Here is a 12,973-nt window from a genome sequence, read left to right on the forward strand (position 1 = left end):
AACTCCTCTTCCCACTTCCTCTTCACCTTCCCGATAGGGACCCCTTCCCATTCCATCAACTCCTTATATATCTCCGAAACCCTCCTATCCCCAACCCCTGTTTTTGACATCACCTTATCCTGTAGTCCCCTTAGGGGGAGGCGAGGAAAGCTTGGAACCTGCCTCCGGACAAAGTCCCGTACCTGCAGGCATCGATACCCGTTCCCACCCTGCATCTCCTCTTCTAATGCCTCCAGGCTCGGGAAGCCCTCCTTAATGAAGAGATCCCCAAATCTCTCAATCCCTGCCTGCTGCCACCTCCTAAAACCCCCATCTAGTCCCCCTGGAACAAACCGGTGATTATCACAGATCGGTGACCACACTGATGCCCCCTCCACTCTCATGTGCTGTCTCCATTGTCCCCACACCCTCAGGGCTGCCACCACCACTAGGCTTGTGGAGTACTGAGCCGGTGAGAACAGCAGGGGTGCCGTTAGTAGAGCCTCCAAACTCGTACCCTTGCAAGATGCCGCTTCCACTCGCTCCCACACTGACCCCTCCCCCACTACCCACTTCCTAATCAGCGATATGTTGTTAAAACATTGGTCCCAGCACTTTTCAGATGTTGGCCGTCCCAACGGTACAGTCCCCACTTTCCCTGGTTTTGGTGCCAGTGACCCACAAACTGAAACCCATTTCTCCCACACCAGTCTTTGAACTATATATTCATCTCTAATTTGATGTGCCCTATGTTAATTTACACACAGCTCGGGTAATAATCCAGCAAGTATAACTTTCAGAGTTGTGTTATTTAATTTAGTGCCGAGCTCCTGAAACTCTCTATGCAGAACCTTTTTCCTCATTCTGCCTACGTTGTTGGTACTTACATGAACCACAACAACAACATCCTCCCCCTCCCACTGCAAGGAGTTAAATCCTTGAAACCGATGTTGGGTTGGAATCCTGACATCATCCCACCCTCTTTCGGGTTTCAACGGGTGGAATTGACAAAGAGTCATCCAGACTCGTAACGTAAGCACAAAGTTGTTCATTCTGATGCAAATTATTAATGTTATCGGCCAGGGTTTAGAGAACCCCAAAGTGTATCATGGAGTTTCCCTGACCCACAACTTTTAATAGATTGTGGTATGGGGAGCACACGGCCCACTCTACAGGTGGGGTACAGCAGAAATGGAAAAGTATTTTTTAAAGCACAACAATGTTTATTCTATGAACTCAAGTTCACCTTTTTAAAACATACAGTGAACATCTTAGCAACTATCAATTCAAATACAACCCCCAAAGAACACAACACTAAGTAATCTTTAATAACTTCCCAAACAACATCCAGACAAAAGAAACACCTTTTAACAGAAGCACATTAGGTTTACATTCACTACTGAGAACATTTATAATTCTGAATTCACCAAATGATCAAGAGATAGTCTTCTGATGGCAGAGAGAACAGCAGTATCCCTGCTTGGTCTGGCTTCAGCGCCAACACTGAAAACGAAACTAAAACACACCCTGCAGCCTGCTCAAAAACAAAAGTAAAAAGCTGACAGACAGCCCAGCTCCACCCACTCTCTGACATCACTGATAATACTCATTTCTTAAAGGTACATTTCTTAAACACCCATTTCTTAAAGGTACTCTCACATGACATTAATGCCTTTCAGAAATGGGATTACCACATTATAAAACTGTTCACTATTCTCCTTGTTCACTATTCCTGGATAATTTTGGACCAGCAAGTCTATTCTCATTGGCATGATTTGAGCTTCCAAGACTTGGAAATTAGATATCCCGCAATCTCACCTTGTATTTATTTAATTTCTTCTTCTCCATCCTTCCGACATATGAATCTCTGATGGAGTTTAATGCAAATTCAGTGAGAATTCCATTGTGGATAAATACTGCAAGCCAGAAAGATTTCCTGTCATTGGGTGGAAGAGACTCCCCGCTTTAGATCAGCCCAATTGAGTAGTAAAAGGCAAATGAAACAAGTTCTGAAGTGATACAGGGCTTTTTTATTGTTTGTTTTTCTGTGACTTTTTCAGGTCTCATTGTTTTCTTTTTGATTGTTACTATCCAGGATATCTGAGGGCAGCCTCTAGTTTCACATTTCCCTAATCTCTTGATACTGTTGCTGCATGATGTTCCCTTTTAAGAAAGTCAAGAGATATTTAATATCTGCTTCCTTTCCAGTAAATGACTATTCCCCTGCATTACATGCCATCTTGGCCTCAGTACTGGACTTGACATATTGCAGTTTGAAGGAAAACCACACCTCTATTATAAAACTGCTGATAACTGTCAGAATAACGCTACTCTAAATCATATAAAATTAAATCCGTTTCCTCTGCTCCTCGTGATCCATTCTCAGCAACTTTTCCTTCAGCTATTATATTCATCCTCTGCAGTGTTCACCCTTAACACCCCGATTTATCAGCTCCTGCTTACTTCCAAAATCTTCCTAGTCCTGTTCTTGGGCCAAGGCAAATGAGATGGGCATGCCCTCTGAGGTTGGCTGGTGTTGAAGTAAGTGAAGAAGCTCCCTCAAATTCACCTTTCAGTAGTGAAACAGCGCACCCATGCATTCACAGCTGTTGAAGCATCTGATTGAGTAATGCATGTTTCTGTTTCTCCACAGGTAATTTCTGTTTATTTTTTGTGCTGCTGAGTATTGTTGAAGCCGTGTTGGCATGTCCCACACATTGTTCCTGTAAAAATTATGAAGTGGATTGCAGCAATCTCGGCCTATTCACCATCCCAGCAGACATTCCGTCAAACATCAAATTCCTCTCGCTCAGCAACAATAAACTCAGCACCTTGCAGGCTCTGACATTCATTAATTTAACAACATTGGAGAAACTGGACCTGTCCAACAACTACCTGGACCAATTACCATCCAATGTGTTTGACTACATCAGGAACCTGACTGACCTTAACTTAAGGAACAACAGCATTCGAAGCCTGGATAAAAGTATCTTCTATAAGACCACCAACTTGCAGAGATTAGACCTTTCTGTTAATGGCATCTCTCAGATTCCACTGCTCTTATTTGATGAAATGCAGAACTTGACCTGGTTGAATCTGGAAGACAATAGGATGCCACATCTTGAAAGGGAGGCCTTTGAGCCACTTGAACTTCTTCGGCAGTTACAACTGAGTGGAAATCCTTGGGAGTGTGACTGTGGCCTGAGGGACTTCAAACACTGGATGGAGTGGTTCCTCTACAAAGGTCAGTAGAGCAAACTCTTGCAATTATGTATGCTCTTTCCCATCACACTGACTATAATTCACACATAGCAAACTTAAATCAACATGAGGATTAAAACCAAATTCATCGAACTATTATTGAACCTATCAACAACGATCTGCGCAAAGCTAAGTTATCTCATGCAAACAAAACAGCTCAACTAATTGATCTCAGTGGCTCTGGCCAGGGTACATCAGTCAGAGTTACTGTGATTACTAAATAAATATTAGGAAGAAAGTCATTTTGTCTTCAATCCCTGCCACAAACTCTGTTTCCTAGACAACAACTCCATCTTTCGACCCAGTCATTGTGTGAGGCTGAACCAGGCTATTTACAACACTGGCACCTTATTTGACTCAGGGCCCCCATATCCATCCATCCTCTGGGTCACCTGATTCCATCTTTACAACATCATTCATCTCCGCAACTGCCTTGGCTCAATTGCTGCTTATGCTGTCATCTGTGTCATTGGGTGAGATTTAACAGTCAGAAAATAGAGTCCGTTATCAAATGGGACTCCTTTATTTTTGGCCTCGACTGGGAACGCCCCGAGGCCGTACTTACTTCAATTTCTGCACTGATGAGCTCAGGTTTTTCAGGAAGAGACCGTGGCGCCATTTTTAAATGCCTCCTCAATCTCTCAATCCCCCCCCCCCCAGCATCCACACTGCTGCCTCCGGATCACCCAAACATACCTGTTAGGTAGTCATTGAGCCTCCCTCACCCCACCTCATAAGGATGGGCACCCCGGGGCCCGATTCCTGGCAACTTGGCATCCAGGCACTTTGGCACCATCAGCCAGGTGGCAGCGGGAGTGCCAGGGTACCATCCTGCCCAGAGCCCGACCACCAGGGGGCCTCCTATGGCCTGGCCGTCCCGTCCCCCCCCCCCCCCCCCCCCCCCCCCCGCAGTGCCATCACGCCTGGTCCATGTTTGTGTGGACCAGTGCGAAACAGCGCCATGGTGAGGTCTCCCAGGCGGAGGCGTTCATTCTCAGGCCGCGGGAGAATCGGGCACCGACATATTTAAGTGAGCCTAACTGCTCATTTAAATATGTAAATCTGGATCCCACCCAGTGAAGGCGAGATCCAGATCCCGGCTTCTCGTGAGTTCCGAGGGCAGTCCGAGCCTCAAAATTCGCACGAGAGGCCTCTCTCGAGATTTACCGGCCTCATCGCATCACCGGGTCAGGCGCGAAGAGGCAGTTTGATTGTGTCCGTTATCTCTAGGCTTGACAATTTCAATGGGCTCTTGGCAAGCTCGATCTTCCACAATAATATCAACAAGTTGGATATATCAGTTGGCTAGATGACTAGAGTGCAGTGCAGAATGGTGTCAACAGCACAGGTTCAATCTGCATACTAGCTGTGGTAGTTCATGGATGGTAGCCTTACCCCATGCTTGACTTGTAGTGGTGATGCTCAATCTATAAACCACATCTCTCTCTAACAGAGAGAGTTAGTTGTATGGTTCCTGGTGGACTATGGTTAATTACCTAATTACCTGGTTATACAAAGCACCTTTACCGTAGTTAAACATACCAAGGCATTTCACAGGAGAATTAGCAAACAAAATTTGACACTGAGCCACGTGAAGATATTGGGAAACAGGCCTAAATCTTGGTCAAAGATTTAGGTTTTATGGAATATCTTAAAGGAGGAAAGCAGGATCGTGTGGGAAAAGGTTCCAGGCGGGAATTCCAGAGCTTGGGGCCTTAGCAGTTAAAGTCATGGCTAGAAATGCTGAAAAATTATTAAAATCAGAGATACTAAAGAGGCCAGAATTGCAGGAGTGCACATATCTTGGAGGCACTGTGGGAGATAATAGAGATGGGGAAACCAAACATCGATTTGAAAACAAGGATGAGAATTTAAAAAGAAAGACTTTGCTGGAATGGAGACCAAGGTAGGTCACTAGCATTTGGGATGGTGAGTGAGCTGGAATTGGTGTGAACTAGGACACAAAGAGCAGAGATTTAGATGAGCCGACACAAAAGTTGCAAATAGTCTGGTTCAGCCTCAGATAATTTCAAGGGGAGAGATGTAGTTGGTGGCCAGGGAACAGAGTTTGCGATGGGTCCATAGACAATGGCTTCACTCCAGTGTTGGATGTCATACACGCAGCCAGATATGTTGGAGAAAGTGTGGATTTGAGAGCAGTGGTGGTGTGGTAGAGTTGTGTATTGTCAGCATACATGTGGAAACTAACACTATGTTTTCAGATAATGTAACTGAGGGGCAGCACATATATACAAAATAGCCACGGCCCCAAGGAAAGATCTATGGGGGATACCAGAGTCACTCTGCGGGGGTGGGATCGATAAGACTGGATAGATGAGAATGGAACTAGACAATTCCAATGGATAACATTAGAGAGGCTTAGGAGAAGATGGTGTGGCCAATGTTGGCAGGTTGAGAAAGAATAGTTTATCCTTCGTGACACTGGTAAGAGCTAGGGCAGGGGAAGAAACCGGATTGAAGGGATTCAAGCATAGAATTCTGGGAGAGATGGGCACAGATTTCAGAGGCGGCAACACATTCAAGGACATTGGGGGGGTAATGGATGTTGGAGATGGGCAGAGGTTTACAAGCCCTCCACATATCTTATTTCGTCCAAAACTGTGTTGCCTACATTCTAGCTAGCTTGCACTAAATCTTGCTCACCCATTATCTCAATTTTACACCAACCTACACTGGCTTCTGGTCCAGCAATGCCTTGACTTTAAAATTCCCATTCTCGTTTTCAAATTCCTTCAATTCTGACTCCTTGAACTTCCCCTTCACCACACTATTGCTGACCATGTTTTCAGCTGTCATGGCCCTAAGGTGTGCAATAATCTCCCTAAAAGTATCTGCTTTGTTATCTCGCTCTATTCCTTTAAGACACTACATAAAAACTGCTAATATCTGTTTATGTGGCATGGTAATGAATTCTGTTTGATAATGTTCCTGTAAAATGCTTTGGGATAGTTCACTGCATCACAGTTATTGCTGATGTATCTGGTGATTCCTGAAGGAAGCACAGACCAATAAATATTGGACCAGAACAGCACTTGATTCAACCGCAGAGACTAAGGACAAAAATCTCAAGCCTTTCCCACTGGCGGGATCTTCCGGTCTCGCCAGAGTCGACACCTGCAGTTGTTTCCCCTTTGGGGGCATGGGTGAGGAACATAAATCACCGTTGACTTCGGTGGGGCCAGAAGATCCCACCGGTGATCGATGATGAGCTGCCTCCGCCATGGGAAAACCCAACAGAACAGTTGGAGAATTCTGCCCTGAATCTCTGCTCACAGGAAGAAAAGGCATTCACGTTGAACATGGGAAATAACTGGTTTATAGCCAATGACTTTCTTCCAATTAAAATCCTGGACTATATAGTTGAAAATTACTTCACATGCTGCATTCCTTATATGTACCATCTCCCATTGCAAGTGCACAATTGGCCTGACAATGTCCTCCCTACAATCAAATAACCAAATATTATGAAAGGGAGTTAAAGAGAGGAGAACATATAAAACAAAATAAGGTTACTAATACTCGTTCAACAAATGTAAACATTGCCTACTCTAATAAATGGTAATACTGCGAAGATAAAATTGTATTGAGTGGTAGAATGCTACAAGATCTTATTAACTGATTACTCTGTCTTAAAATCAGGTGGAAAACTTGATGGAATCGAATGTTCACTGCCGAAAGACCTCCGAGGGAAAGATCTCAGAGTAGTTCCCGTAGAGATGTTCAGCTATTGTACCCAACTGGAGGATGAAAACAAATCCTCAGTAAAGGTCACTGGCCCTCCCTGTGTGAAACAGGAGGTCAGTACCCCAAGGCCCCATTACTTTCATACCTCAGAGTGCGTCAGACAACGTTACCGTCCAGTCAGCGTCAGGCGAGCCATTGGAACAGTCATTGTTGCTGGGGTTTTATGTGGCATCGTTTGCATCATGATGGTGGTAGCTGGGGCATATGGTTGCATCTATGCTTCCTTGATGGCAAAATACCATAGAGAGCTTAAAAAACGGCAGCCACTGATGGGAGATGGTGAACAAGAGCAGGAGGAGCAGAAACAGGCCTCCTCCATGGCATGAGGAACAGTTGCACAGACAGCACTGGTTTCAATAAATAAAACAACTGCCTTCTTCAATTTTCTGCAGCTCTGGCCTTTGTGTGCTTGTTGCAGTGTTGATACAAATGGTAACTCATTATTCTCACTGAAGTAAAGGGAGCACACAAAATCGAATGAAATGCATCCTATAGGTCTGAATCTCACTGTGTTTGTATTTTGGAGCTCTAGAGGATGTAGCAGTCTCCAATATAGAGGCTTCTATAGAAAGGAGGAACATCTTCAAAACTCCTTTGCATGTCATTTGTTCGATAGGATTATTTAGGACTCAAGGCAAAAGCAGTTGTTTAAATCCTTGTACCTGCAGCTGGGTCTTTTTAGTTGGAGAACAAATACTAAAGCTTTCAATTTTCCTCGAGGTTTTTGTGCATGAAACAACTCTGAATTCCAGTGTTCAATATAGGAAATGTCACTAACCAATTGTTATACTGCTCCGAAATCAAGCTGGTTCTCATTCCAGTAAGGTAATATCTTCCTGTAATTGTGAAATGCTGTTTGGTACTTAACTGTACAATTATTCTACACAGACACGCAACCAAATGTACTTTTCTAAGTATTTCTATTATAGCAGCTTCAATTAAAGATGTTGCTTATTCCTTCGTCACTTTTACGACATGATTGTTCATCACACTTTCATTTGCCTGCCCTACTGAAAATGAGAAACTTTGTTTCCAAGTTGGCAAAAAATATTGGATACTTGAGTGATTGAAAGCTGCAGTTAAAAGGTTGAACAGCAATGTATACTTAAACAGCAAAACATCGCAAACAGTAATGCAATGGCAGTTGTCCAAATAGGTACTACATCATGTACAAAATTATTTTCTGGGATTGAATGGCAGGCAACATAATAAAATTGTAATTTCTGACACTACATTTGATGAACTTTCAGAATTTTTGGAGAGGAGTTTTAGATGCTTTTAAATATTTTCTGAAAGATATATAAATGGTTGTTTCTCCTTGGGTTTTCGTTGTTACATGGAGTTGTCACAATGCTGGTTGATCACCTTCCTGTCGACCATCATTCTTTTTGGATTTGGATTTTACAGCCAGGTGACCTTCTTGCTGCCAATCCTCCCCATTTATCTGGGCTGGGGAAAAGCACCGATGCTCTGGCTTGCCTGCACCAGTGGGTGGGGTACGTTTATAAGATAATGAATCCCACTGAAATTACTATAATGGTGAGTCATGTAAATAAAAGCAAAATACTGCAGATGCGAACGATCTGAAACAGGAAGTGCTGGAAAAACTCATCAGATCTGGTAGCGTTTGTGAAAAAGTGAGAGTTTCAAAGAAGTCACATTGGACTCGGAACGTTAACTCTCTCTCCACAAACGCTGCCAGGCCTGCTGAGCGTTTCCAGTACTTTCTGTTTTTATATTATGATGAATTATGTGCCTTGCAGTCACCGATTAACAAAATAATTGGGGAAATTCTAACTTTTTGACACGCTGCAACTGTAGGGGTTGGGTACAGGCGACATGTGGGAAACCTGGAAGCTGAATGGTTCTGAGGAGCTGAAAGACCCACGCCAGGGCGATCAGCCAGCGGGATTCTGTGGGAAGATTTTGCCTGAATTAAGAACAGTGCCCTACCCAAGAGCTGCCAGCACAATCAGAGGGCCGGCAGCTCAGACGCTTTGGCAGCACCACCAATAGTGGTGGCGAGCCCTGAGCCTTCATTGCCAAAGAGAAAGCATCTCGGTATTGAGGTGTCCTTGAGGAGAGGTGAGTCATTTGAGGGAAGAAGGGGCTGGTAGACCGTCCCTGGCAATTAGGCAATTACGGTTATTGTTCCAGTGGCAGCACCTTGAGCACAGAGAGGAGACTCCCCTCCTGATGTCTTCCTTTGCCATGTTACCTAGCAGCCCACCTCCAAAAGCTTGGGAAAATTCAGACCCAGAAGTTTGGGTTTTGCCGCAAGCTGCTGCTCTGCAACATTCACCTTATGGCAGGGATATGTTCCCGACCGGATGTCAGCCTGATTTGACAGCCTTGGCTTCCATTGGGTCAGGGAATTCTAGAATCAGTTAGGTGAGATACCAGATCCCAAGCAGGTTGTCCAAACCCAAGAGGGTCTGATCCTCAGCCTGGGTTGCCTGATCCCAGGGAGTGTCTGATCCCTGACCTCAGGAATTGTGGACCAATCACTGACCCAGAATGGGGGTGGGCAGTCCCAGACCCCAGTGGGGGTGTGAGGGATGCTAGCCTTGGGAGGGAGGTCCAATACCTGACGTTAAAGGGTCCAGTTCCAGGGTCCCAATTGCTGGCCCTGGCCGAAAGAGTCCAATCCTAGTCACTGTGGGGTGGATGCAATCCCAAAAGGGGATGTCCCATCCCTGAAACAGGAGAAACTGGTTTGTGATCCCAGGAAAAGTGTCCAATTCCAGGATTCCTGACTCTGGAAGGGAGGAGGCTCCAATCCCTGATAGTCTGATCCTCACTTTTAGCAATGGGTTTCTGACCCATGGTTTACACGAGGGAGTGGGGTTGTCAAATGATGGGGGAGTTTGAGGGGCCAGGAAGAAAAAGTCCTGCTCCTCTTGGCGAACAAGGACAGCTGTGCAAACACATTCTTCCTTCCCGAGCCTTACAACAGGTGCAGGGATTTCCATGGCTCAGGAAACCTCTCTGACCAGAGTTAAAACTGCAGAACAGGTTAAATCTGAAGTCCCATTGAAAGACTTAAAACGCATATCAGGGGCAGCAAGGTGGTGCAGTGGATTAGCACTGCTGCCTCACGGCGCCGAGGTCCCAGGTTCGCTCCCGGCTCTGGGTCACTGTCCGTGTGGAGTTTGCACATTCTCCACGTGTTTGCGTGGGTTTCGCCCCACAACCCAAACGATGTGCAGGGTAGGTGGATTGGCCACGCTAAATTGCCCCTTAATTGGAAAAAAAATGAATTGGGTATTCTACATTTTTCTTTTTAAATGCTTATCGGCTCCTGCATAAAAGTTGGAATCTGTGAGTTGCAACTGATTTCCCATCATGCTTCCATTTTCTGTCCATTTAAACCCCTCACTCCACCCAATCCAACCCATTAACCCACGTTAAAATTTCCCAATGATATTTTTCTGATGACTCTTCTTTCTTGCTGTATCTTTCTGAGCATAAAACCTAGTCAGTGATATTAGCATGCTATTCTACGGTTTGCTATTTCAATGGAGGCATTTACTTATTTATATTAAACATTAAAACCTTCACCAAAATACTGTCAAAGGAATATGGTACAAACGCATTAGTTGTTCAGTTGTTAATATTGCCAAAAATAATTTTTAGGCTTTTATCCCAAAATGATTCACCCATAACATAGTTACAAAAATAGCTCTTAATTACAGTAAGTGCCACAGCACCTACAATCTTCAGCAGAAGATTGCTACTGTCTTTACCTTGGCTGGTTTGCTATGTGTGATTTAGGAGTCAGGGCCTACTCCACTTTAGTTTCCACAGCTAAAAATGGTATATTCTAATTCAGAGGAAGATATGTTTCCTGTACAAGATGAAGAAATTAATTCTATATTCATTTACTGTTACCCTTCATCATACTGGCTGGGATTTTGGCAACGTGGGCACTGTAGCGCACAAAGACTCACAAGAGACGAATAGAGATGAAGTCGATGAGGCTTTATTAAGCATGACTTGTTCCCCGCAGTTCAGTAGCAGACTGGCCTGCGGGGGAGAACTCCTGGTTCTTATACTCCACCTTCAGGGCGGAGCTAGAGGTCAACAGCCAACCAGGACCCGGGATCTGTCAGCCAATGACATCACGGCTTCACAGTCCCACATGACCCCTAATGCATACTACCACATTCACCCCTTGTTAAAAATGAACCCGGCGGGGTGGTGCTTCACATGGTGGTAAGGGTTTACAAGGCTGGTCCTGGGAGGAAAACATTTGCATGTCATCACAGCATGTACAGAGGTTTTTTTTTGTTTTGAACTATTTACAGTAAAGGGGGAAAAGGAAAACGTTCTCGTTACAGTCCACAATATAGTAGTGTTACATCAATGCCACGAGTCGGTCGGGCGGTCTGGTCGTCCTCGTCGATCGCCTCGGCCCCGGTGGTGGTGCTTGTTCCCGTGTTGTCGTCTCTGGGAGCCTTACGGTTTCTGCTTCCGCTTCACTTCTGGTCGGACCTGGGAGGAGGACCGATCCCCCCGGGAAGGGGGCGCTCACGGGGTGCGCCGGTGGCAGGGAGGGGGTGATTGGTGTCGGTTGGGTGTGCGTGTTGCCGGCGGGCGCCAGATCTCGCAGGGAGACCGTGTCCTGTCGGCCGTCGGGGTACTCCACGTAAGCGTACTGCGGGTTCGCGTGGAGGAGGTGAACCCTCTCGACCAACGGGTCCGACTTGTGCGCCCGCACATGTTTTCGGAGCAAGATGGGTCCTGGGACCGCCAGCCAGGTCGGCAGCGACGTTCCAGAGGAGGACTTCCTGGGGAAGACAAGGAGGCGCTCATGAGGCGTTTGGTTAGTGCTAGTACACAGTAGCGACCGGATGGAGTGGAGAGCGTCCGGGAGGACCTCCTCAACCGTGAAACTGGGAGGTCCCTGGACCGTAGGGTCAGTAGGACGGTCTTCCAGACCGGGCCGTTCTCCCTCTCTACTTGCCCGTTCCCCCGGGGGTTGTAGCTGGTCGTCCTGCTCGAGGCTATACCGTTGCTGAGCAGGAACTGGCGCAGCTCGTCACTCATAAAGGAGGACCCCCTGTCGCTGTGGACCTATGCGGGGCAACCGAACAGTGTGAGTATGGTGTTAAGGGCTTTAATGACTGTGGCCGCTGTCATGTCAGGGCAGGGGATGGCGAAGGGGAAACGGGAGTACTCGTCCACCACGTTCAGGAAGTATATGTTGCGGTCGGTGGAGGGGAGGGGCCCTTTGAAATCCAGACTAAGGCGTTCAAAGGGACGGGAGAAAAAGGCCACGGGCCTGCCCGCTTGGTTAAGGGTGGCCGCTAGAGCTACATCGGAGGCGTCGCTCTCGACCTGGAAGGGGAGGGACTCGTCGATGGCGCGCATCGTGGCCTTTGCGATATCCGCTTTGATGCGGCTGAAGGCCTGGCAAGCCTCTGTCGACAGAGGGAAGGTCGTGGTCTGTATTAGGGGGCGGGCCTTGTCTGCGTACTGGGGGACCCACTGGGCGTAATATGAAAAAAAACCCAGACAGCGTTTTAGGGCTTTTGAGCAGTGCGGGAGGGGAAATTCCATGAGAGGGCGCATGCGTTCGGGGTCGGTGCCTATTATCCCATTGCGCACTACATATCCCAAGATGGCTAGCCGGTTTGTGCTAAACACGCACTTGTCCTCGTTGTATGTGAGGTTCAAGGCTTTAGCGGTCTGGAGAAATTTTTGGAGGTTGGCGTCGTGGTCCTGCTGATCGTGGCCGCAGATGGTTACGTTGTCGAGGTACGGGAACGTGGCCTGCAACCCGTGTTGATCAACCATTCGGTCCATCTCTCGTTGGAAGACCGAGACCCCGTTTGTGACGCCAAATGGAACCCTTAGGAAGTGGTATAATCGCCCGTCTGCCTCGAAGGCTGTGTACTTGCGGTCACATGGGTGGATGGGGAGCTGATGGTAGGCGGACTTGAGGTCCACGGTGGAGAAGACCTTA

General features: G+C 46.5%; 2 protein-coding genes across 7 annotated transcripts in view; one reads left to right on the forward strand and one right to left on the reverse strand.

Moving 5' to 3' along the window:
- Positions 1-7,965, forward strand: part of LOC140396253 (leucine-rich repeat and transmembrane domain-containing protein 2-like) — a 33,659-nt gene extending 25,694 nt beyond the window's left edge. The window contains exons 3-4 of the mRNA XM_072484608.1: positions 2,633-3,223; positions 6,901-7,965. Coding sequence (XP_072340709.1) covers positions 2,633-3,223; positions 6,901-7,331 — 1,022 coding nt within the window. The 3' untranslated portion in view covers positions 7,332-7,965. The remainder of the gene's footprint in view (positions 1-2,632; positions 3,224-6,900) is intronic.
- LOC140396252 (voltage-dependent calcium channel subunit alpha-2/delta-4-like) overlaps positions 1-12,973 on the reverse strand; it is an 820,155-nt gene that overhangs the window by 347,585 nt on the left and 459,597 nt on the right. The window lies entirely within an intron of this gene.

Source organism: Scyliorhinus torazame, chromosome 19, assembly GCF_047496885.1.
Source record: "Scyliorhinus torazame isolate Kashiwa2021f chromosome 19, sScyTor2.1, whole genome shotgun sequence".
In the NCBI taxonomy this organism is placed as follows: Eukaryota; Metazoa; Chordata; class Chondrichthyes; order Carcharhiniformes; family Scyliorhinidae; genus Scyliorhinus; species Scyliorhinus torazame.